The following is a 23466-nucleotide window of genomic DNA, read 5'->3' as shown; positions in this document are numbered from 1 at the left end:
CTCTGCCCATCCTTTTGCCCAAAACGTCAATTTTCCTGCTCCTCGGATGCTGCCTGGCCTGGTATGCTTTTCCAGCACCAGTCTAATGTAGACTCTGCCCATCCTGTCTACTCTATTATCCAGCACCAATCTCCCGCCTTTTCTTTAATTTCCTCCATACCGTTCCTATTTTTAAAAATCCGATATCCTCTAAAGTTCTTCGATTGAACCTACCTCCACCAAATTTGCAGGCAGTGCATTCTGCACCCTAACTACTCGCAGAGTGAAAACGTTTCTCCCACACTACTTTAAATCTATGCCCTCTTTTTCTTGTTTCTTTTATAAGTAGTAACATCTTCACCCCATCTACGCTCATGATTTTGAAAATCAGATCTCCTCTCAGCCTTCTCCTATCCTCACAGCTGAAGTTCCCCATACCTAGTAGATCACTCCTGCAGTAAATCACTTAAGAGTAGTAGACACATTGAAACATCAGCACCTGCAAGTTCCCCTCCAAGCCACACACCATCCTGACATGGAGCTATTTGACTATTCCTTCAGTGCCACTGAATCTAAATCCAGGAATTCCCTGTTAACAGCAGCTCACCATTACCTTCTTAAGGGCAGTTAGGGATTGACAATAACTGCTGCCCTTCCCATGCATAGGGAATGTTTGATTTAAAGTATGACCAGTGGCAATAATAAATGCTTGCTGGCCAGCCGCACTTGTTGCTCAGCCTGCCATCTAGTGGACAATGGAGAGAAAGCAGTGAGGGAAGGTCAGAATTCGATCCGTGAGAGGAGTTCATATCAATTTAGATTAGATTCCCTACAGTGTGGAAACAGGCCCTTTTGCCTAACCAGTCCACACCGACCCTCCGAAGAGCAACCCACCCAGACCCATTTCCCTCTTATGGGCAATTTAGTATGGCCAATTCACCTAACCTGCACTGTGGGAGGAAACAGATATTCTACACTAATAGTCGCCTGAGGCGGGAATCAAACCAGGGATCCTGGTGCTGTGGGGCAGCAGTGCTAACCACTGAGCCACTGTGTCACCTCATGGTCAGGGCTAGACTGAAAATTCACACAAGCTTCGTCCATCAATTTCTAAATTGTACTTCATTAAAGCTCAGGATAAGCAGAAGGCAGGGATCAAACATTAGCCAAATTTGCAGATTATGCTAAAATAGCTGGGAAAGTAAATTGCAATGAAAACATAAGAAGTTTACAAATGGGTATGGGTAGATTAAGTGACTAGGCCAAAATTCGGCATATGGAATTAACATGGTTAAGTGTGAGGTTATCCATTTTGGTCAAGGGAATAAAAAGGCAACATCTTACCGAAATGGAGACAAACTTCAGTGTGCTTCGTTGCAGAGGGATCTGGGTGTCCTTGTGCATGGATTGCAGAAAACTGTAATGTAGGTACAGCAGGCAATTGGGAAGGCAAATGGAATTTTGGCATTTATTGCTAAAGGAATAGAGTATCAAAATGGGAAAGTGTTGCTGCAACTGTACAAGACATTAGATTAGATTACTTACAGCGTGGAAACAGGCCCTTCGGGCCAACAAGTCCACACTGACCCACTGAAGCGTAACCCACCCATTCATTTACCCCTTTACCTAACACTACAGGCAATTTAGCATGGCCAATTCACCTGACGTGCACATCTTTGGACTGTGGGAGGAAACCGGAGCATCCAGAGGAAACCCACGCAGACACAGGGAGAATGTGCAAACTCCACACAGTCAGTCGCCTGAGTCGGGAATTGAACCCGGGTCTCTGGTGCTGTGAGGCAGCAGTGCTAACTGCTGTGCCACCGTGCCACCCACATTAGTGAGATTGCACCTGGAGTATTACCTGCAATTTTGGTCCCATTACTTGAGGAGGTATGTAGTTGTTGTTTTGGAGGCCATTCAGAGGACATTCACAAAATTGATTCATTCCAGAGATGAATGATTTGTCTTATGAAGAGAGATTGAGAAAGGTAGGCCTATACTCTCTGGAATTTAGAAGAGTGGGAAGACATCTAATTGGAGTATATAAGATGCTAAAGGAGATTGACAAAGTAGACGTAGAAAGGACATTTCCTCATTTGGGGCAATATTGAATGAGAGGTCATAGTTTTAGGATAAGGGATAGCAAATTTAAAAAAGAGGTGAGGAGAAATTAATTCTTTCAAAGAGTCGTAAATCTGTGGAATTCACTACCCCAGAGTGCTTTAGATGCTGGGACATTGAGTATATTTAAGGAGGGAGACAGATTTTTATATAGTAATGGGTTGAAGGGTTTTGCAGAGTGAGCAAGATAGTGGAGTAGAGGCCAATTTTAGATCAGCCATGATTATATCAAATAGCAGAGCAGTTTTGAGGGGCTGAACTGTCTCCTCCTGCTACTAGTTCTTATGTTCTAAACATGTATGAGTAGGAAGAAAGTATTTGGATGTAATAGGTGAAGACTGTTTGGGCACTGATGAAATCCATGAAAATGAGAGAGAAACAATATGGTAAAAAATTAGAGTTGAAGGCTGAGAGTGAGAGACACCATTGGGGATGGGAATTAAATGCTGACCTGGCCAATGATAACCTGGTGGCACAATGGTGGAGCTGCACGGTGGCTCAGTGGTTAGCTACCTCACAGCGCCAGGGACCCTGGTACAATTCCACCCTCGGGTGACTCTCCATGTGGAATTTGCACATTCTCCCTGTTTCTGTGTGGGTTTCCCCCAGGTGCTTTGGTTTCTTTCCACAGTCCAAGAATGTGCAGGTTACATGGACTGGCCATGCCAAATTGTCCAGTGTCCAGTGATGTGCAGGCTGGTGGATTAGCCATGGGAAATGCAGGGATGGGGTAGTGGGGTAGGTCTGGATGGATTGTTCTTTGGAGGGTTAGTGTGGACTTGATGGGTCAAATGGCCTGCTTCCACACAGTAGGGAGTCTATGATTCCACGGGTATAAAGGAATGCAGTACATTTCCTGATTAGGGATATTTATGTAAGAAGGTTGAGGTGTTCACACCTGAAATTTCCTGATCAGAATCTGTAGCCCAGACATTACTTGATCAGTTGGCAAATATAATTCCAAATTACTGGTGTTTACATTCAGCCATTTGATAATATGTACAACCTCAGGAAACAAGTTCTGGAAAAGTGATAGCAGATTGTACCTTCCCCATGGTGACAGACATGAAGTATGTGTTAACGCACTCTTTTCAATAACACTGGATTTCTTCACCTTAAAGTTTGAGAGTACTGTGGGGGCAAACATGCTGGTGTTTGATTACAATGTACAAGGGGACAGTCCCAATTCTAGGTCCTAGAAAGAGCCAGCTTGGAAGCAGAAGACAGTAAAGCCAAATACTGCTGGAAATCTGAAACATCAACATAAAATGTTATATAAGCGTTAATTTTGGAGGCTTCACGAAGCTCCACCCAATTTGACAATGTCATATAGTATTGGGTGGAGATGTCAGGAGATGCTGGATTCTATGATTCTGTGAGTTTTATGATTAACAGCTTGGGATCTCAAAGTGAACACTCTTTCACTGTAATTTCCCAAATAAATATGACAATAAAGTCATTCATTCATTATTGTGTCATCTATATCTCCTAAATACCTTTGTAACTATATCTGTCTAGTTAATGCAACTTGTATCTAATTGCTATCATGTAAAAAAATGTACCTTAAAGCAATGGCCTCTTCTTGTTAGGACTCACTGGAGATTGTTCCTCTACCACTGTAAATTACACAGGCTGTCAGACCTAACCAATGAAAGAGGAATGTAGCAGCATCTTCCCAACCACAGGTACCACTGAAAATAGTATCACAGAACTCAGAAAAATTAAATATGTAATAGGTTCTGAACAAGAGATGGTTAGAGCAAGGACCAAAGGCAGGTCTCTGACCAGCTGGAACACAGGAAAGATGAATAAGAAAAGAGTCAGACTCTCAGGGGCAAAGGGTACAATGATAGGACAGAAACCAAATGAAAGAAAAGGTACCAAGGATAGGTGATATACTTTCTGAAATCAAACATAAGGGAAAAGCTGAAATAGCATGCAAAGAAAGGGCAATGTATGATTACAGTCTGGAATTGTTGAATGTTGAGTCCACAAGGCTGTGAAGTGCCTTATTAAGGGATGACATGCTATACGTCAAGTTTTAATGAGTTTCACTGGTGAAACACTTGGGAGGTCAAATGCAGATCAGGTGATTGTTTTGTAGAACTCTATCTGTCATTCCACAAGTAGGACCTCAAGCTTCTGGTAGCCTGTCCTTTAAATTCTGCAAACTGCTTTCACATGGATATCTCTGTCCTTAATCTGCCGCATTATTCAATAACAGGGGGGTTGGGGTGGGTGGGGAGGTAATAAGGCTCTGAAGGCAGTGGGAAGAAGGAAAATATTGATGCTTGGCATTAACTGGAGTAGGGGATATCTTCTTGTGAAGCAATGAGCACAGCTTCATAACTAAGGTTGCCAGATTGTGAATACAAGATGGAAAATCACAGGTAGCTGTCAGATCATCAAGGAAAATAGTGGAGGCAGTGCAGAAGTTCCAACTATAATCTCACCCAAACTTGTCTGAAAAGGTTGAGTAAGTTGAGTCTATATATATTGAGGTTAGAAAGGGAAATGATCTTACTGAAACATATAAGATTTTGATGGGACTTGACAGGGTTGATGCTGAGTGAGTGCTTCTCTTTGTGTGGGATTTGAACTTGGGAGTACAGTTTCCCATTTAAGATGAAAATAAGAAACTGTCTCCGAGAGAGTCATTTATGTTCGAAATATCAGCGCATTTTCTGGCTATGCTGAGCTTGCAGGCAGGAGAGAGGAGAAGATGCTTGGGGCAAATCAGCCATGATCTCAGTGAAAGGCAGTGCTGGCTTGAGGGGCCAAATGGCTTATTCCTGCTCCAGCTTCTCATGCTGTTATGGGTCGTCAGGTGATAATGACAAGCTTTGAAGTGTACATACAGTAATACTTCAAATTGCTATTTTCTTGCCAGGATACTCTGAAAGATGCTTGTTTGCACTGTACTAATTTTATTAAGTGTGTTGCAAATCATTTACAATCTTTCCCTTCCAGATGAAGGAACATATTTCAGCATTTACATGGAAGTTGCTGTGTAGAAATATGGATGTAGAAACATACCTTTCAGTGCAACAAATTGATACTGGCATGAGCCCCACATGAGCCGTTTCCCATTGCAATTTCCCTTACCAATATATCCTTCTATCCTTTCCTCTTAGTAGCTTTTTTCTTCCTTGACCAAAACAAACAGACCTCAGCTACAAAGATTTATCCGAGGTTATTTTAAAAAAAAGAACAATTACAGACGAGCACGGACATTAATCTATTCAGCAAACTCCAACACCAATGGGATACCTTGCACATCATAGTCCACAGATTTCCACTTCACACAAAACTATGAAATCTAGCCAGGAGAGGCAAGCAATCAGATAAAGACATTAGATATAAGGGATATTTGGAGAATTTCTTCTCCATCCCATCTCATAGAGTCATAGAGTCATACAGCATGGAAACAAACCCTTTGATCCAACTAGTCCATGTTGAACATAATCCCAAACTAAACTAGTCCCACCTAACCTGCTCCTGGCCCAGATACCTCCAAACATTTCCTATTCATCTATCTAATGTCTTTTAAACGTTGTAATTGTACCCCATCTACTACTTTCTCAGAAAGTTCATTCCACATACAAACCATCCTCTAGGGGTGTCTTATAACATGCTGAACAGGATGATTAGAAAATACGCGGAAAGGCCTCAAGAGGGACATTTTAGGAAACCTTATAAAAGAGAATGAGGTGGAGGAATGTAGGGAGGAAATTCCAGAGTTATGTCTGCCAATGATAGAGGAACGTAAATATGAAATACAGTGCTATTAAGTTGTTGCAGATGCTGCCAGTTGCTGTTAAGCCGTTAAATAACAAACGAAAGAAGTGCTGATGCTTTAAATTAGAAACAAAAACAGAAGCCTAGCAGGTCTGTGGAGTGAAATCAGTGTTAATGTTTCGGGTCAAGTGACCTTTCCTTAGAACGCCGAACCCGAAACGTTAATTCTGATTTCTCTCCACAGAAGCTGCCAGACCTGCTGAGCTTTACCAACAACTCTATTTTTATTCCTGTTAAGTCGTTGTTGTAATTTCAGTGGAAAATCAGCCCGTGAGTCCTCCCGAGCGCAGGGTGGCGCTATAGCGCCCACTCTCACACCTCCTCCACAGCAAGTAAAGCTGCGCATGCTCACCGCGCTAATGTCATCACGTCGCTGGAGCATTCCCCCTGACGCTGGTTGGGCCGCTGCCCGTCGGGAATGGTGTTGCTTCTGCGTCTTTTCGCCCCCAACTCTCCAGGGATCGCGGCCCGGGAGGAGGCCGCAGTGGCGGCGGCGGCACTGTGGCCCGTTTGTGTGAGAGCCGCTGAATGACCGACTGCCTCTGTCGGGCAAACACTGACCTCATTCCGTGATGAAGGGCTTTTGCCCGAAACGTCGATTTCAAAGCTCCTTGGATGCTGCCTGAACTGCTGTGCTCTTCCAGCACCACTGATCCAGAATCTGTTTTCCAGCATCTGCAGTCATTGTTTTTACCTCAGTCCGTCACCAATCAATGCTGCGGTAAGTAGCAAAATCTCCAACATTTCATCAAAGTTGGTCAATCCTGAATAATGATATTGTACAGCCGTGGATAACACTACTTCACTATTGTACTGAGCTGATTAATAATGTCCTCTAATCATACTGCTGGTCTTAAATAATGATGCTTAGCTCAATACTGCATTGCTCTAAATAATACTTGACATCTCAGTCACAATGAATCATAATGTCTTTATACTAGTGTCTGAAATGATGCCTCATTCACCTGATTAATAATACTGCAGTGTCCTGAATAATATTGCACTGCCCTGAATGATGCTGCTGTTGTCCCTGAATAGCAATGCCTTGAATTATAATACCTGAATAATGTGTCTTGAATAATGCTGATTTAGTTGTTCTGAATCATGGCTCATAATATTGTAGCCCCATGAGCTGTCATTGTTGTGAATAATTCTGAATCCTTATTTTCTTCCAATCCTCTTGCAGCCATTAAAATTCTCATAACTGGCCACCCACCTGAGTGTCTCTCATGAGATATACTCACTTTTCTCCTGCCTGAAGCTATGCATTGTTTTCTATGATTTCAGTTTCCATCTTGACTTCTGGATTTTTTTTTCTTCAGATTTCACTGTCCATTTTTTCTCCCTCTGCCTCATGGTCATGGTGGCCACTCAATATTGTCTCTATTTTTTCAATCACAAGAAAGGCATTAGTAGTGATTTGTATCCTCTGCCATCCACTTTCTTGATCTTACCAACCTCCCCCACCCCCATCCTGTTAATTTCCCTGGGAATAATCACTCTGTCCCCAGCTCCTCCCAACCAAATTTTCAAACTTCCAGCTATTTAACCTTTGATCCTCCATTTGTGAAAGTACTGCTTCAGCTGTTAATCTGTTTACCCACTTCCTCATGGCTACCATTAATAATCTTATCCAGTACAAGCCTTACTGCCTCCCCATTCATCCTTGTATGGTTGTGATCTTTCCACCACTCGCCCATGGAGGAAATCTTGAATGTAGCTGATGCATCATTAGTTTAACTACTCAATGCCAGATTCTTCTTCTCCTTTGTCAAAGCCGCTTGCTGTTCTGAGATCATCCTGAAAAGCAAATCTGACCTGCCATCTTTAATCTACTGCTAAATGTCTCCATCAATCCCTCTTCTAATATAAAATTGGAGGTGCTGCAAGTATTCAGCATGTGATATAATATCTGTGGACAGAGAGCAGTTAACCTTTCAGATCAAAGACTTTTCTTGAGAGCAGTAAAAGTGGTCTTTCGATGTCTGGCAGTGTCAGTGAAGATTGAGCATTCAGAAGAGCTCAGTATTTTCAGCGTGGTCCAACACTCATACCCAGGATAGTATGATATTATTGTTATTCAGTTGAGTGAAGTTTTCTTTTAAATTACAGCCCCAACTTCTCTTTCCTTAAAGTCCTTCAACTGCCCAAAGTCAAAACAATATTTTGTGCACCACTCATGTTTAAGTCCCTCCAATTAAGTATTCTCCCTTTGACAGGACAGAAATGGCCCTAATCAAAGAAACAATACTTTTATCTTCTTACTGTGACACGGTACACTATACACTATTCTTCCTTATCCTTTTTGATCTTTTTGCAACTTCTGATATGGTAAGAGATACTATCTTTAAAGTCATTCCTCTGTTGTCTAGTTAAGTAAAACTGTTGTTGCTTGGTTCTTGTGTCAAAATTCCAATTATAGTTAGAGTATGTCAAGCAAGGCTGCACTAATACCTCTTAAATCCTCATGGGTTTATCTTCAAGTGTCCTGCTTTCCTTGTCAGTATGCTGTTCCTTGTTGGCAGCATCTTGTATTTAGAATACGGTCCCACATATACTACTGATATGCTGCTGTTCTGCAATCTAAGCCATTCACTGTCTCTGCTATCAGACTACTAAGTCAACATCCAGTATTTGAATAAGCAGTTAAATGTTGGATAGACTGAAGCCACCATTTTAGGCCCCTTTTCATCAATTCCATTGTCATCCCTGGCCTTAATCTGTGGTTGAACTCATTGGGGCCATAATCTGAGACCTCTGAACTAAGTATCAGACACAACTTCCAAAATGGTATTCTGTGCTCCACTGAATAATGCTGCTGATCTAGTGAATAAAGGTACTGTGATATTGAATCCTACTAGCTTGTTGAACCAAAAATGACTAAACCATCATCACGGTGTACTGAATAATATTACTTTGTTGCATTGAACAGCAAATCTGTGTTTGTGAGTCCTTGTGCAGTTGTAGTTAACAAAATAATGCTGTACTACTTCGATATTGGATCAAATCTTGTTCTGCAATGTGACTGCAAAATTTACCATCAGAATCACAGATGTGTCAGTACTGCTGCTTAGCACAGACCATTCTTTGAACTGCTGTGTCTGTCACTACTGATTAGTTAGTTGACTGATCACCCTTGGGTACCCAAGGGCGATCATTCCTGATGAAGGGCTTTTGCCTGAAACATTGATTTTCCTGCCGCTCGGATGCTGCCTGACCTGCTATGCTTTACCAGCACCACTCTAATCTCGACTCTAGTTTCCAGCATCTGCAGTCCTCACTTTTGCCCTTAAGTACCTGCTGAATGCAGGTAGGTAATCTGGACGCTGCAGTCATCAGCATTAAGAAGCCCTGATTTAGTTCATGAGCCATTTGTTTTGGAAATTTTAGTTTATCTTTGTAGCTCTTCTAACCTGTGGAAAATGTTAACCACATTGAAAATCATGAGATCTGCAATAGAATTGATTAACATTGAGAGCCTCTCTCTCCCAGGCGAAGATCTACAGTTTTTTTCACAATTTTTAAGATTTGAATAAACCATATTTTAAATTTACCTTATTAAATTGTAGCTGAACTTCTCTTACAGAATAACTTTTGAGACAAAGTGAAGTTAATCTTTGTGAACTTCATGAAACAATCCTGCTCCTTTTTGTAAAATAAAAACAGTGCTGGGCAAATTCAGCAGGTCTGGTAGCATCTGTAGAGAGAACAACAGAGTTAATGTTTTGAGTCCAGTGACCCTTCATTAGACTTTGCTGGCTTCTCCAGTCTTTTCTGTTTTTGTTTCAGATTTCTAGCATCTGCAGTTCTCTGTTGCTATTTTTCTGCTTCTTGTTGCAATATTAACTCATTTCCTCCTCTTGTCCTTCAGCTGAGAGCCCTCCAGAAATTCAAGTATTTACACAATGAATCTAGTTCGACTCGTCTGTCGCCACAAAACAGCCCTCGGGGTTGCAACCCTGTCCTTGTTTGCACTGGTATTGCTTTATCTGGCTAAATGCACCTCAGAGACTTTAAAATCCCCCGGTTTACCTCGTGGGGTTGAGAGACGGAGTGACAGTCAGGGTCACAGCAGAACAAAAAGCCTCTCTGCTTTTCTTGTTTTGCTGATCACCACTGGCCCCAAGTACACCGAGAGGCGAAGCATTATCAGGAGTACGTGGCTAGCTAGCCGGGACCCGGAAATCCTCCCTTACTTTGCCATTGGCACCAGCGGCCTTCCTGCAGAGGAAGTTCAAAATTTGGAGCAAGAGAACACTCGGCATCATGATCTTCTGCTTCTGCCAGATTTGAAGGACTCTTACGAAAACCTTACCAATAAGATCCTTCATATGTATGCTTGGATAGACCAAAACATTGACTATAAGTTTGTGCTGAAAGCAGATGATGACACTTTTGCCAGATTAGACATCATTAAGGAAGAACTGAAGGCAAAAGAACCAAAGAAACTCTACTGGGGATTTTTTTCTGGACGTGGAAGGGTTAAGGCTGCAGGCAAATGGAAGGAGAGCACTTGGGTTCTGTGCGACTATTATTTGCCGTATGCCCTAGGGGGCGGATATGTTCTGTCTGCTGATTTAGTGCACTATATTCAAATTAACATTGATTATTTAAAAGTGTGGCAGAGTGAGGATGTCTCTTTGGGAGCCTGGCTGGCACCTGTCGATGTCAAACGCCTGCATGACCCACGGTTTGATACGGAGTACAAGTCACGGGGGTGCAATAACAAGTATATCGTGACACACAAACAGAGCATTGAGGATATGCTGGAAAAGCATCAGACACTCCAAAGAGAAGGGAAATTGTGCAAGGAAGAAATTAAAGTGAGATTGTCTTATATTTATGATTGGTACGTCCCACCATCCCAGTGCTGCCAGCGAAAAGATGGCATACCTTGACATCACAATCTGGCACTGGATAGGAAGAGATAGCAAGATCTGTATTGGGAATTGGAAAGCAGTAGTGTGGATGTTAATGCAGGATGTTTCTCCTGAAAGGAGCTCCAGCATCCACACAGCACTTATTTCCAGGATGTTTGATACTGAGCAGATCTTTATCCAGTTTACTGAATAATGAGTCTGCAAATTTGAGAGATGAAAACTTGTACCTTCAGTGTTTTTCTCCAAAAAGCACAAAGTTGCTGTTCTTCCTGATCAGAGTATATATTGGCTCATTGTAGTGCCAAGGGTTCAATTCCTGTTTGTCCATCTTTGAGACATTTAAACTTTTGGTCACCCTCATCACTGTTACCCTGTGCAAAGCCAATGTCAAAGAACAAACACCTGGTATTCCAAATTCTAACTCATTACTCCAACCTGAGCAATGCTCACAGGTAGTTACATAGATTTTACTGTACATTGTATCTAAGTGCACAAAAGTCTGAACATCTGGGATTTGTGTAATCCCATTATAGTAAACATAATTTAATTATATTTGTGTATATACATATGTATCTGTATGTGTGTCGTGCATAAATGTGTGTTTAAGTTTACTTGCTTACTTAGATAAAAGCCTTTTAATGTGTCTCTGAGCCACCTATTTCATCACAGCTTGCTCAAGTTGAATTGACGCTCATTAAAGTTCTCTCTTATGTGGCTCGGCAGTGAGAAGAAACATTTAAAAATTGCAAATCAAAACTTGAGAATGTCTACAGTATTTTATCTTCCCCAATGTTTTGCTGCTTTTTTAATACTTTTAAAAATAGTAACTATGTTTTTGTATTCATTGTAATGCAGGATTTTTTTTTTTAATTTGCCCAACTAAATTTGCATGGAGATTGTCCTCCTGTGCCTGCAGTCTTGATGTTGCGTGATTGACTGTTGGTATGTCTGTGCTTTAGTCCTTTCATTTTTGAAATACAGCACAAATATGGTTTCGCCAGTTCAGCTTTACATGTAAGTAAGATTACTTTGCGTTTACTCTGTTCTCCAGGAACATGAGAACCTACAGTTAGTTGAAAGGTGGTGCTGGAAAAGCACAGCAGGTCAGGCAGCCCTGAGGCACAGGAGAGTCGATATTTCAGAAATAAGTCCTTCAAAACCCCTGATGAAGGGCTTTTGCCCAAAACGTCGACTGTCCTGCTCCTTGGATGCTGCCTTACCTTTTCCAGCGCCACACTTTTCGACTTTGATCTCCAGCATCTGCGGTTCTCACTTTCTCCTAATCTACAGTGAGAACCCATTAATGTAGAACTTTATTGTTTTGATTTTCGCACCTGAAATTAAAGTAATTTGTTTGAATTGCATCATGTTAATAATTCAGGGAGCTTTAAATTTGTCAGTAATCTTGATGAACCGTGTTAGGAAAATACTTTAACAATCCTGTTATGTCCTATAATTAACTAGTGTATTAAATTATCCTGAGGATATGTTTCTTCCTAATCACTATTGTAAATGTAAAACATTCAGAGTAATTTCACGTGTTCGTGTTTCACATTTTGCCATCCCACAAAAATGTATTTACAAGAAATTGAGAAACTTCTAAGTTTAGAAAACATGTAGATTTGTTATAGTTCAGGGTAACATCAGGTGAAAAGTTCCAATGAATTTTATAACTAGTGTGATTTTTGTGTAGAAGTAAAATGATTCCATTTTAAAAATGTCATTGTTACTGCTCGAAAGACTAAGCTTTAAAAACAATGGGATTTTTATCTTGGAGGCAATCTAAGCTAGACTGTTTTTTGTGTGTGTTTTTAATTAATGCCGGAAATTGATGCACAAGTCCACTTCACTAGCAATGTGTTGTATTTGTCTAGTCCATAACCATTGCTCAAGATGTTGCAGTCACAGTAGAATTAGACCTCCAACTGTTGTGACTTAGGTTCTAAGTCTTGTGCAGTAGATAATCACCAATGAAGGATGGAGATTATCCATCTTAAATCATCTTAAATCATGACAAGCAGGGTCTGGTAAGTTATATCATTCTGTAACTAAATATCAAGACATGTACCTTCTGTACAGAGAGTCTGATCTGCAAACTTATAGGCCTGTGCTGTGATTGGGAATGTGGGTGTTGAAGCAGGTAATGACGGCATTTTGGGGAGTATTTTTTTAATCCATAACTGCTGAGTAGGTTTCTGTGGAATTTCTAATGACATTCACATTCTTTCCTACATATTGAAACTTGAAATTCAAGTGGCTAGTCCAAGAAGAAAGCTTTTATAGTGGGATCAGTATGGACAAATAACATGGAAACAAATTAATTAGTGTCTTCAAACCTTGACCCAGCAAACATATTTTGCTTGAATGTGGACCTAGGAGTGTGGAGATTAGGAAGATCATCTTTTGTTTCAAATGTGCTACTGCATTTGCCCAGTTTGAAGAGGTTATGTAAATCTGGGCTGAGTTCTCGTATGTCTTGTCTTGTCTTGTGTTGAAAATGTTAAACTGTATACGTATTGAATGAGTTACACCTTTTCCAAGTGTTGACCCAATTAATGGATTTATACTTTGTAATGCTCTCAAGAGTGTTTGTGTAATTACTTTTGCTGCTATGTTGACATTTACTTGTCAATGCTTTCAAGGAGTAATTAACTACTATTCATTTGTATTCAATGAAACTGGCATATCATTCTGGCAATAAAGCCTAATACTGGTGGTAATGTTCAACAAGCCATCATTTAGAATGACATTTAAAATTAATAACTAAACAATTCTCCTTCATCCAATTCTGAGAATTGACTATCTGTGAAATGTTAGCTTTGCCATGAATAATGTACCTTCCTTATTTTGGGCATTACCATTCTGTCATGCATCTGGCTAACATTTGATGGGACATTCCCTGTAATAAAGCTATTCATCACACCTACAAATGCATACCTCTACAAACAAGATAACTCTGAAGATTATACACTTTCTGAGGGCAATGTTAGGGCTTTGCAATTGGCATAACTTTCTGTCCGCACACTTCTGTTAGGGAGCCTCGTCATTTTCAAATAATTGTTGGACATACTGGGCGGCACGGTGGCTCAGTAGTTAGCGCTACTGCCTAACACTGCCAGGGACCCGGATTCGATTCCAGCCTTGGGCGACTGCCTGTATGGAGTTTGCACGTGTGGGTTGCTTCCGCGGGCTCTGCTTTCCTCCCACAGTCAAAGATGTGCAGATTAGGTGAATTGGCCATGGGAAATTGCCCAAAGTGTTCAGGGATATATAGGCTAGGTGCATTAGTCAGAGGAAATGTAGAGTAATAGGGTAGGAAAATGTATTTGGATGGGATACACTTCAATGAGTCAGTTTGGACTTGTTAGGCTAAATGGCCTGTTTCCACACTGTAGGGATTTTATGATGATTGAGACTGCTTTTCCCCATGAGTGCTCAGCCCGCCTCAAATGAAGTTGTAAACTGACTTCTAACTGATCTTTTGTCTGAAATAGATCCAATCAATAATATTATTCATTCTTATCTGTCTTCACGTCCTGACTCTTGCCACTAAGCTGCTGAAATATTCTCTCTTGAATCACTTTGTTGAAATTCCAGTATATCAAGCTTTATTTGCCCTTTGTGATATTGTTGGTAGCTCTCAAAGTGACTTGAGTTGTAGAGTTACAATATTGCATTTGAATTTAGGTCAGTGTAGTGAAAGTGTAGAAGGCTAATATTCTATACAGATATGTAGACCTCAGTATTTTAGAGCAAGAGAAGGAATTATTATGCATTTTTAAATGTCCTTTTGCACGATCAATTCAATGTATGTATTTAAATCACTGAAGCGTCTCTCACAAATTCAATTGTTTCATTTTGTAAGGAATTAATACTACAACTATACCTGGGAAATTGCAAATTTAAAATTTCCGTCTAGAACAAGCTAAATTGGAAAGGTTAAAGATTAATTACCTTATATTTTAATGTGACATTTCATATCCAGATGTTGCAAATGCAGCTCATGATCTGATCCAAAATATAATTTGCCTTTCTTTCCTGCAATATCCTGTCAACTATCCATTAGTGTGTTTAGATTAGATTAGATTAGATTAGATTAGATTACTTACAGTGTGGAAACAGGCCCGTTGGCCCAACAAGTCCACACTGACCCACCGAAATGCAACCAACCCAGACCCATTCCCTTACATTTCACCCCTTCACCTAACACTACGAGCAATTTAGCATGGCCAATTCACCTAACCTGCACATTTTTGGACTGTGGGAGGAAACCGGAGCACCCGGAGGAAACCCACATCTCCGCCCATTTTTAACTTATTTCCCTCTTGGTCCCTCACCCCCCCAATCTAATCAGTGGTTATTCTCCATGTTCCTGTCTGGCTGTCAACTATCCATCACTATTGTTGATGCACCTATGGTTCAGCATATGATACAGTCCATGAGTAGTTAGAGCCCAAGTAACTCCTCCAAAGCAGCAAACTAGAACATGTACATACCTGCTGTGTAAAGTCCCTGGTTCACCCTAGACTAAACCTGGTCTTTTTAAGACAGATGAGAAAAATATTTTTTTTTTTGTCTTGCAGCTTTGAAATTGTGTTCCCTCGAGACCAGTGAAGCATGAGTCATTGAACATATTGCAAACCTGTGAGAGACAGATTTTTTAACTCTAGGTGACTTGAGTGTTATGAGGCATTGCTAAGCAAGAAAATGGAGTTGAGGCCAAGGTCAGATTAGTTACGATCATGTTGAATGGCAGAGCAGGCTTGAACCTTAAGGTCTAATTCTGCTATTTAAGATCTTATTACTTGAGGTCCGATTTTCAGTGGGACAATGATAGAAACAAATTCCTCAGAGGCTGTTGACTAATTCTATTTGAGATATTATGCAATGACTTTAACGATCCAATAAAACAAAATCATAGTATATTTATTTTAAAATGTTCTTTTAAAAATGTTGGGATCATTATGTAAAAGCTGTGACAAGATATTTAATTATTATACAAGTTATGGTCAATAAATTGAAACCACATGTGTAAATCAATTTGTTAATTGTTATGTGTTCCTTATTTCTGTGCCTTTTTCATAGAAAATACTGGAAAATCTGAAATTTTTGTCACTTCCACTTCTCCCTTCCTGAAGAATTGCATATGGGCTAATTTGAGCTTTTAAGGAAGAAAGGGATAGATTTTTGGGGTGTTGTGTAAGAGTTTCTAAGGTGTATCTTGTGAATGAGGGAAACTAATTAGATGGGGGAAGCAGGCCAGAGAGTTGTACCCAATTCTTGTTCCTAGATGCTGTTTATGGATATTTCAGAATGAAATATCATGTGAATTAAATGAAACCTTCCTGAGGGGACTGAAGTTTACAACTTAAATTTGTGATTCATGTGTGCAGCCTCAATGGAAATGTGCACAAAAGTGGGGAAACCTGCCCCTGCATCAGCAAACATTTTTCCTTGTTTTCAATCACCATGACAAAGCAGAGTGACTAAATTAACTTAATCCAGCAATTGTCACCATACTGCTAACACAGGATGGGGTTATCTTCAGAACCATTTTCCTTCCTTCTGTAATAGCAACTTTTAAGAGATCACCATGAAATTGAAAATTTTTTGCCCAGATTTACCCTGTCAGCTATTTACTTGACCAGAAAACATTTATTTCTTGGCTTTCAAATGTTGCATCCTAGTTAAGGCAGTTTGTTGGCTCAGTGGTTATCATTATCATTACTCCCTCACAGCATCAAGACCCAGGTTCGAATCCACCCTCTGGCAACTATCTGTGTGGGGTTTGCACATTCCCCCAGTGTCTGCATGAGTTTCCTCTGGGTGCTCAGGTTTCTTCCCACAGTCCCAAGTTGTGCAGGTTAGGCGGATTGGCAATAGTGTTCAGGGATTAGATTAGATTAGATTCTCTACAGTGTGGAAACCGCTCCTTCAGCCCAACTAGTCCACACCGATCCTCCGAAGAGCAACCCACCCAGACCCATTCCCCTACACTTACTGACTAATGTACCTAACACTATGGGCAATTTAGCATGGCCAATTCACCTGACCTGCACACGGGGGAAACCCACGCAGACACGGGGAGAATGTGCAAACTCCACACACAGTCGCCCGAGGCGGGAATTGAACCTGGGACCCTGGTGCTGTGAGGCAGCAGTGCTAACCACTGAGCCACCGTGCCACCCGTTTGTGTAGATTACATGGATTAGTCATGGTAAATGTAGGATTATGGGATATGGTGATACCGGGTCTGGGGGGATGCACTTTGGAGGGTTGGTGCTGACTCGTTAGGCTGAATGGTCTCCACCTGCACTGTAGGAATTCTATGATTCTATGAAGTGCCAGCAGCATTTTTTTTTATGAACAGTGATCTGACCAGATCTTCTGTTGCCAGCCAATTGCATTCATTCAGGCAGCATCAGGAAGTAGAGAAGTCAACATTTCAGGACTTGGGAGGGGGGGGAGTGGAGTGGAGTAGGTGTAAGGGGAGCTGCAGTTAAAGGGAGAGGGCTGGGGTGGTAGAGATTGATGAACACAAGTCGAGGGTATGACCTGGTTGGTTGATGGGAGGATGCATCCAGTTGGTAGCTGAAAGGAAGGGTCAATAAGAGGAATGGAAGGGAGGGAATCGGGTGATGGGAAGGGAGTTTATTTGAAATTGGTGAACTCTGATATTGAGTCATTCGCACTGTAGGCTGCCCAGGACTCAAAATTGAGTTGTCCAATTTCAAATAACCTCTCTTCCCATCACCCGACTCTGTTCCCAGCCCCTCTCCCTCCTTTCTATTCCTCCAATTGATCCTTCCTTCCTGCTACCAACTAGATTTATTCCTCCCATCAACCAACCAGGTCATACCTAATATCTGTGTTCACCAATCTCTACCTCCCCACCCTGCTCTCCCAGCCCCCTCCCTTTTATCTGCAGCTCCCCTTACACCACCACCCCCACCAACACACACACACACAAGCCCTGAAGAAGGTTTACACCTGAAATGTTAACTTCTCCTGATGCTCCTTGGCTTGCTGTGTTCTTCCAGCCTCCTGCTTGTCCACCTTGGATTCCACCATCTGCAGTTTTTTTTTGTCTCTAACTAATTGCACTCATTCAGCATTTTTAAAAAAACCTGCACAGAGAGCTTAATTAAGAAGGGGCTGGGGGTCAGTGTACCAAAAGCACAAAAATTCAGCAAGATCAAGAATTTGAATTGCTGAACCAACAATTCAGGTGCTTCAATTATTTGTACTCCAGAGTACGTAATCAGAAATTGACCAAGGAGAGAGGCAGAGGCTCTTTTCCATCTTGATGTTTTCTTCACTAAATACTGCCTTTTATAATTCCCACAAGGTAAATTCACAAACCTGTGCTTCCCATCTGTACCTTTCCTAATTATTCATTCCTGATGAAGGGCCTTTATCTGAAGCATCGATTTTCCTGCTCCTCGGATGCTGCCTCACCTGATGTGCTTTTCCAGCACCACTCTAACCTAGACCCTTTCCTGATTGACCTATTCCCTCTTAAAGCCATATTTAACTAGTTTCTGTTCTTAATCTGAATCCTTGCAGGTGAGCACAGGTCAGCGTGTTCGGTTTTTCTCGATCACATTTTGTTCTAAAAGTTGGTGGGGTTTTCAAGGTTCTACCAGTGACTTGGTTCAAAATTTTTACATTTGTCTGATTCAATGTTTCCCTTCATTGAAGATTCAGGTTGTGTATTTGAAATGGATACAAGCAGGATGGGTGGTCAGACCTGCAGGAGTTGGCTCTGTGAAAGATAGTGATCATTGGTGAAAGGTTACAAATCTTTGTTCTGTAACTTAATAGTCCAATGAAAATGTAAATAATTTCTCATAAAATATTCCTACTATGTTGAACCAGGAGACTTTGTTTCCAACTCTCTTCAACCATTCTTGCTTCCATCTGTAGCAATCTAAGTCTGGAGGATAAATTACTTTGGTTCCATTGACCCTCCAAAGTTCGAAGGAGGAAACACACTGAAAAGTACAACAAAGGCACATATGATTGCACTTTGTAAGTTATGAATGCACTTGTCCTAACTGGGGCCTGCTTTTACTGATTTATACACTTCCTGAAAAGAATACACATCTTGGTATCTTGCTTTTTGTCTTACACTTGATGACTTGCAGGAATACTAATTCAAAGGAAAAACAATACTTATTCTGAATATGAGGAGAATGTTGATTGGTTGGAAAGTGTACTGTGGGGGGTAGAAGTATTAACATAAAAAATGCATCCATTAACAGTTAACTGTCAGGCTTTATTTAAATATTGAACCATGCAGATTGACTTTGACTTTGATTGCCCTGGGAAATTTAACCAATGAATGGCTATTACCTTTGAGTTGAGTCTGTAATCAGACAACATTTTGTTTGCTAATCCTGAATGTGCAAGGAATTACGCAGACAATCTATCGAGATCGTCATCTGGATGTAGTACGGTGAACTTGTGTATGCTGAGAGCTACATGTATTAAAGCATGGGAGGTTGATGAGTTCATGATCACTTTTCTCTATGGCCATCATGCTGTTTTCAACCATGGATTCACTTGTGCAGAATCAATTAACTTTGCCATACTTTGTTGGATTTCATATGGCAAAATGGCTACCCAGAGTCTGCAAACTCTGATCTGGTTGCAGTCCTACCTAATCTATTTGGATTGCTGTCTTCATATTAAAATGCCATTTTTATGGCATGCAGTTATTAAAACATAACCCATGGCGATAACATGCATGAGAGCCCAAATAAATTCGCTTTTTTGTTCCCCAATTGTTTTACATGGTTATCAATGACTTGTGCTCCATAAATTTTCTCCTCTATTGGTTTAGAGAAATAGAACTTCTCCATCTATCCAATCAACAAGATTGATGTTATGATACCAGCTGATGTTACAACTAATTATGTCATATTTCTGACAGAACCCTTGCTTGATGGATTGTATTGTAAAAACAAAAACAAATCACAAAGTGGTCTCTCGCTGAAGCATAAGCACATGATGCTGTGGATTTTACTTTACCAATGAAAGGTTTACTAATAAAAAATGAAGATAGATATAATCTAAACCATATTATAATACTAATTCAAAGATTTTCAAACACACAGTACAAGTACAATCCAACTGGTGATGGAGGTGGATGCAAATAATGGACATTCCCAGGATTTGACCCCTGTTTTGGAGGAAATCATCAACCTGCTTGGGTGTGGAAGCAACTTTAACAAAAATTCTCTGCTTCTAGGAGATTACCACTGAAAGTGATACTAGTTCCAATTCCAATGTGCAGTATACTGTAATCTGTTCTGCTGGTTGGTGGACTGAGAGCAGCATAGATCTTGCAGCTGCTCCTGAGATTAGAGGCTTATTTATAGATTTACTTCTAGATTTCTTAATAGTTGTTAAGTATGTACATTAAGAAATGTTTGGAGGGATATGGGCCAAGTACAGGCAGGTGTGACTAGTTTATTTTAGGATTATGATTGGCATGGACTGGTTGAACCTCAGGGTCTGTTTCCATGCTGTGTAATTCCGACTGTATGACAGGCTCCTGTTCTTTGCAGACAAAAATAACATGTACATGCACTGCTTTTGTTTCAACCATATGAAAATAATTTAGAAATTATATTTTGTAGGTGAAAACAGGAAAGGATGTTGGACTGAAGAAAAGAGAGCGTGTGGAAAGACACATACCCAGTTTATTTGCTATAAAAACCATAGCCAGTATTTTGTTGGATTAGTAATAGGGTATCTTAGGATGTATCAAAGACTTATTAGAATTGTTAAAATTATGTATACATTTTACAAGGAAGCAGCTACACTAAATAGTGCTAAAGATAACCTTGAAAAATATAGACAAAGAATGGGGAGCTGAGCTACCTGGATACAATTTTTAACTAAATAATTCATCCTGCCAGAACCTTCCTTGCTTTGCTGCCATTGGTTTTTATTGTACACAGCCACATTAATTATCTATATCCAAACTTTCCCCAATGACTTTCTGCATACTATGGCTGATTCTGGTCATTAATTTGCTTCAGTGATATCTGTATATCGCTGAGTCTGAATCCAGCTTTCAGGTTCTCCTTTAACTACACTACCACCACTTTCTCCTGCCAAAATTCAGGCAATTGGTCCCATTTTATGCTGCATACCAAGTCATGGGATTGTGGATTTTCAAGCAAGTTTCCTCCAACTGATGGCACAAAGTTACTAAAGATTGTACTCTCCTTTGCGATCTTATTTAATCAATACGAGTTCATTCATAATGTGGGAAATAGCAATGAGCATACTGATCTTTCACCACAATGACATCCAACAACCTGGCATAAAATGGCAACAGTCCCAGCTCCCAGGACATAATCAGACTTTTAAAGAGGAATTGGAGTAGCGTTTGAAAAGGAGCCATTTGCTAGGTTATTGGAATAGAGTAGGATGTTGAACTAATTGAGAATTTCATAATGAACCACCATAGGCTTGATAAGCCAAATGACCTCCCTTTGTACTGTAACATTCCATGATTAACATTATTTCATATTCCATTTTGTGCTGGAAATGCAAAGTTTGGGGTTTTGTAAGGTTATGAAAATATTTGTATAAGTATCAATTCTATTAGGGGAGAAGATTAGTTGCAGAAGATTTATATGTCACACAGATATTGTGACATAATCTTAAACAGTTTGACTATTCTGAGAAGATACCTTTTTGACATATCTAAGCTTTCAGATGTAACTTCACTCAATTTGCACTATAGACTTTTAATTAGATGTACTTACATATCCTGAGGTACATTTTCATCTCAGACATTATTGTTGACAACTTTGAACTCCTGTCAGATAAATTGTAGGCATGGAAAGCTTGCAAGGTGTGCGTGTGTGTGTGTGTGTAAAACCAGTTTAGTTCTGAAGCTCATTTTTGGAGATTCAATCGTTTATCTAAATCATTCAACATATGGTCAAAAATTATGCCCTGCCTTAATGAACTATTATCCATTATCTATAAGGAGAAGGATGATCATATGGTAGTCTTTGTAACATTTCAGTCATTGATATGCAGGGTAAGGATTCTTCATCAAGGTCTGACTAAGGTCTATTGAGACTTTAGACACTCTCCATGTTACAGATAATAACCTGATCAACCAAAATAATGAAATATGACACTTAATCAATCAAACATTGCATAGAAATCTAGCATATTTTGATATGGTGGCAGCTTTGGTTGGGATATATGAATAGCACTTATTGACCAAAACGACATTAAGTATTTAAACTAAAGGAAAATGAACTATCCCATAAGAACACAATATTTAAACAAGGAAACTGAATTGACAATTTGAGTGTGGATGAAAAATCAAGCCAGCAAGAGTTTCATCTAAAGGAATGTTTTTAAACTTGAGAGGATGTAGAAAAGATTTACAAGGATGTTGCCATGACTGGAGAATTTGAGCTATTGTGAGAGGCTGAATAGGCTGGGGCTTTTTCCCCTCGAGCATCAGAGACTGAGGGGAAAACCTTACAAAGGTTTATAAAATCATTAGGGGCATGGTTAGGGTGAATAGCCAAAGTCTTTTTCCTAGGGTGGGGAAGTCTACAATTAGAGGCCATCTGTTTAAGGTGAGAGGGGAAAGATATAAAAGGGACCCAAGGGGTAACTTTTTCACACAGGGTAGGGTATCTATGAATGAGCTGCCAGAGGAACTGGTGGAGGTGGGTACACTTACAACATTTAAAAGGCATCTGGAATAGGAAGGGTTTAGACAGATATGGGGCAAATGGGACTAGGTCAGATTGGGATAGCTTGTTGGCATGGATGAGTTAGACCATGCTGTATGACAAGAGGAAGCATGAAGAAATTCATTGTAATGTGAAAAGGAGAATTGCATTTAACATATACAGTATAGTGCTTTTGTGTTATGTCTCCCAGTTAGAACCTTGTTCAATTCCGTCAACAATTCAGACTACAATCTGCATTTTTTTAAACTTTTTATTTTTTTGGGATTACCCCTTATTTCTAACCTGTGTGCTTGTCTGTTGTGTCACTAGTTGTTTTTATATATAGTAAGTAATAAATATACTCTTTGTTGACTCAAGAAAAGCCTAATTTAATTTGCTTTTTTTGAAACATAAGTTCATTTGGGTCTGAGAGAAGGGTATTCACCAGGACAGGGATCTATTTTTAAATTAACCTTCGTTGTAACTAAACAATGGGCAAGTGAATAAAGAAGGAGAGCCAGTTTTTTTTCCTCCTAACCCAGACACTCAACAATTTGGTACATTCCATCTAGAACTATAATAAATTGAGGAACCCCCTGAACAATGGGTGCACCGTCAACTGTGGGATTCCAAGACCCACACCATGGGAACTACATGGTCATTCTTACACTGTGCTGGGTCAAAATTCTGAAAGTTGGTAACAACATTGAGGGTGTCCTTAACCCACTCAGTTTCTAAAATAAAGCAAAACAGAGAACTGGGAATCTGGAGACCTGAAACAAAAACGAAATTGCTGGAAAAAACTCAGCAGGTCTGGCAGCATCTGTGGAGAGAAAGCAAAGTTAATACTTCGAATCTGTTGACTCTATGTTGCCCTCGCCAGCGATATTCCCCATACCATGAATGAATAAGTTAAAATAATTTGGAAAGGGTGTTCTAGTACTGCGAGGGTGATACATAAATGC

At 40.2% G+C, this 23466-nt stretch overlaps 1 protein-coding gene across 1 annotated transcript; it reads left to right on the top strand.

Annotated features, from left to right (window-relative positions):
* Positions 1–6295: 6295 nt before the first annotated feature.
* LOC122540307 (beta-1,3-galactosyltransferase 6-like) lies at positions 6296–15840 on the top strand. Its single transcript, XM_043675816.2, has 2 exons — positions 6296–6622; positions 9773–15840. The coding sequence occupies exon 2, from the start codon at positions 9807–9809 to the stop codon at positions 10797–10799; it is 993 nt and encodes a 330-aa protein (XP_043531751.1). The 5' UTR covers positions 6296–6622; positions 9773–9806; the 3' UTR covers positions 10800–15840.
* Positions 15841–23466: the final 7626 nt, after the last annotated feature.

Source organism: Chiloscyllium plagiosum, unplaced genomic scaffold, assembly GCF_037043375.1.
Source record: "Chiloscyllium plagiosum isolate Xiang-an unplaced genomic scaffold, Cpla_swu_hap1 HiC_scaffold_37, whole genome shotgun sequence".
Lineage (NCBI taxonomy): Eukaryota > Metazoa > Chordata > Chondrichthyes > Orectolobiformes > Hemiscylliidae > Chiloscyllium > Chiloscyllium plagiosum.
Note: the sequence above shows the minus strand (reverse complement) of the source record. Positions and strands in the feature narration are given on the sequence as shown.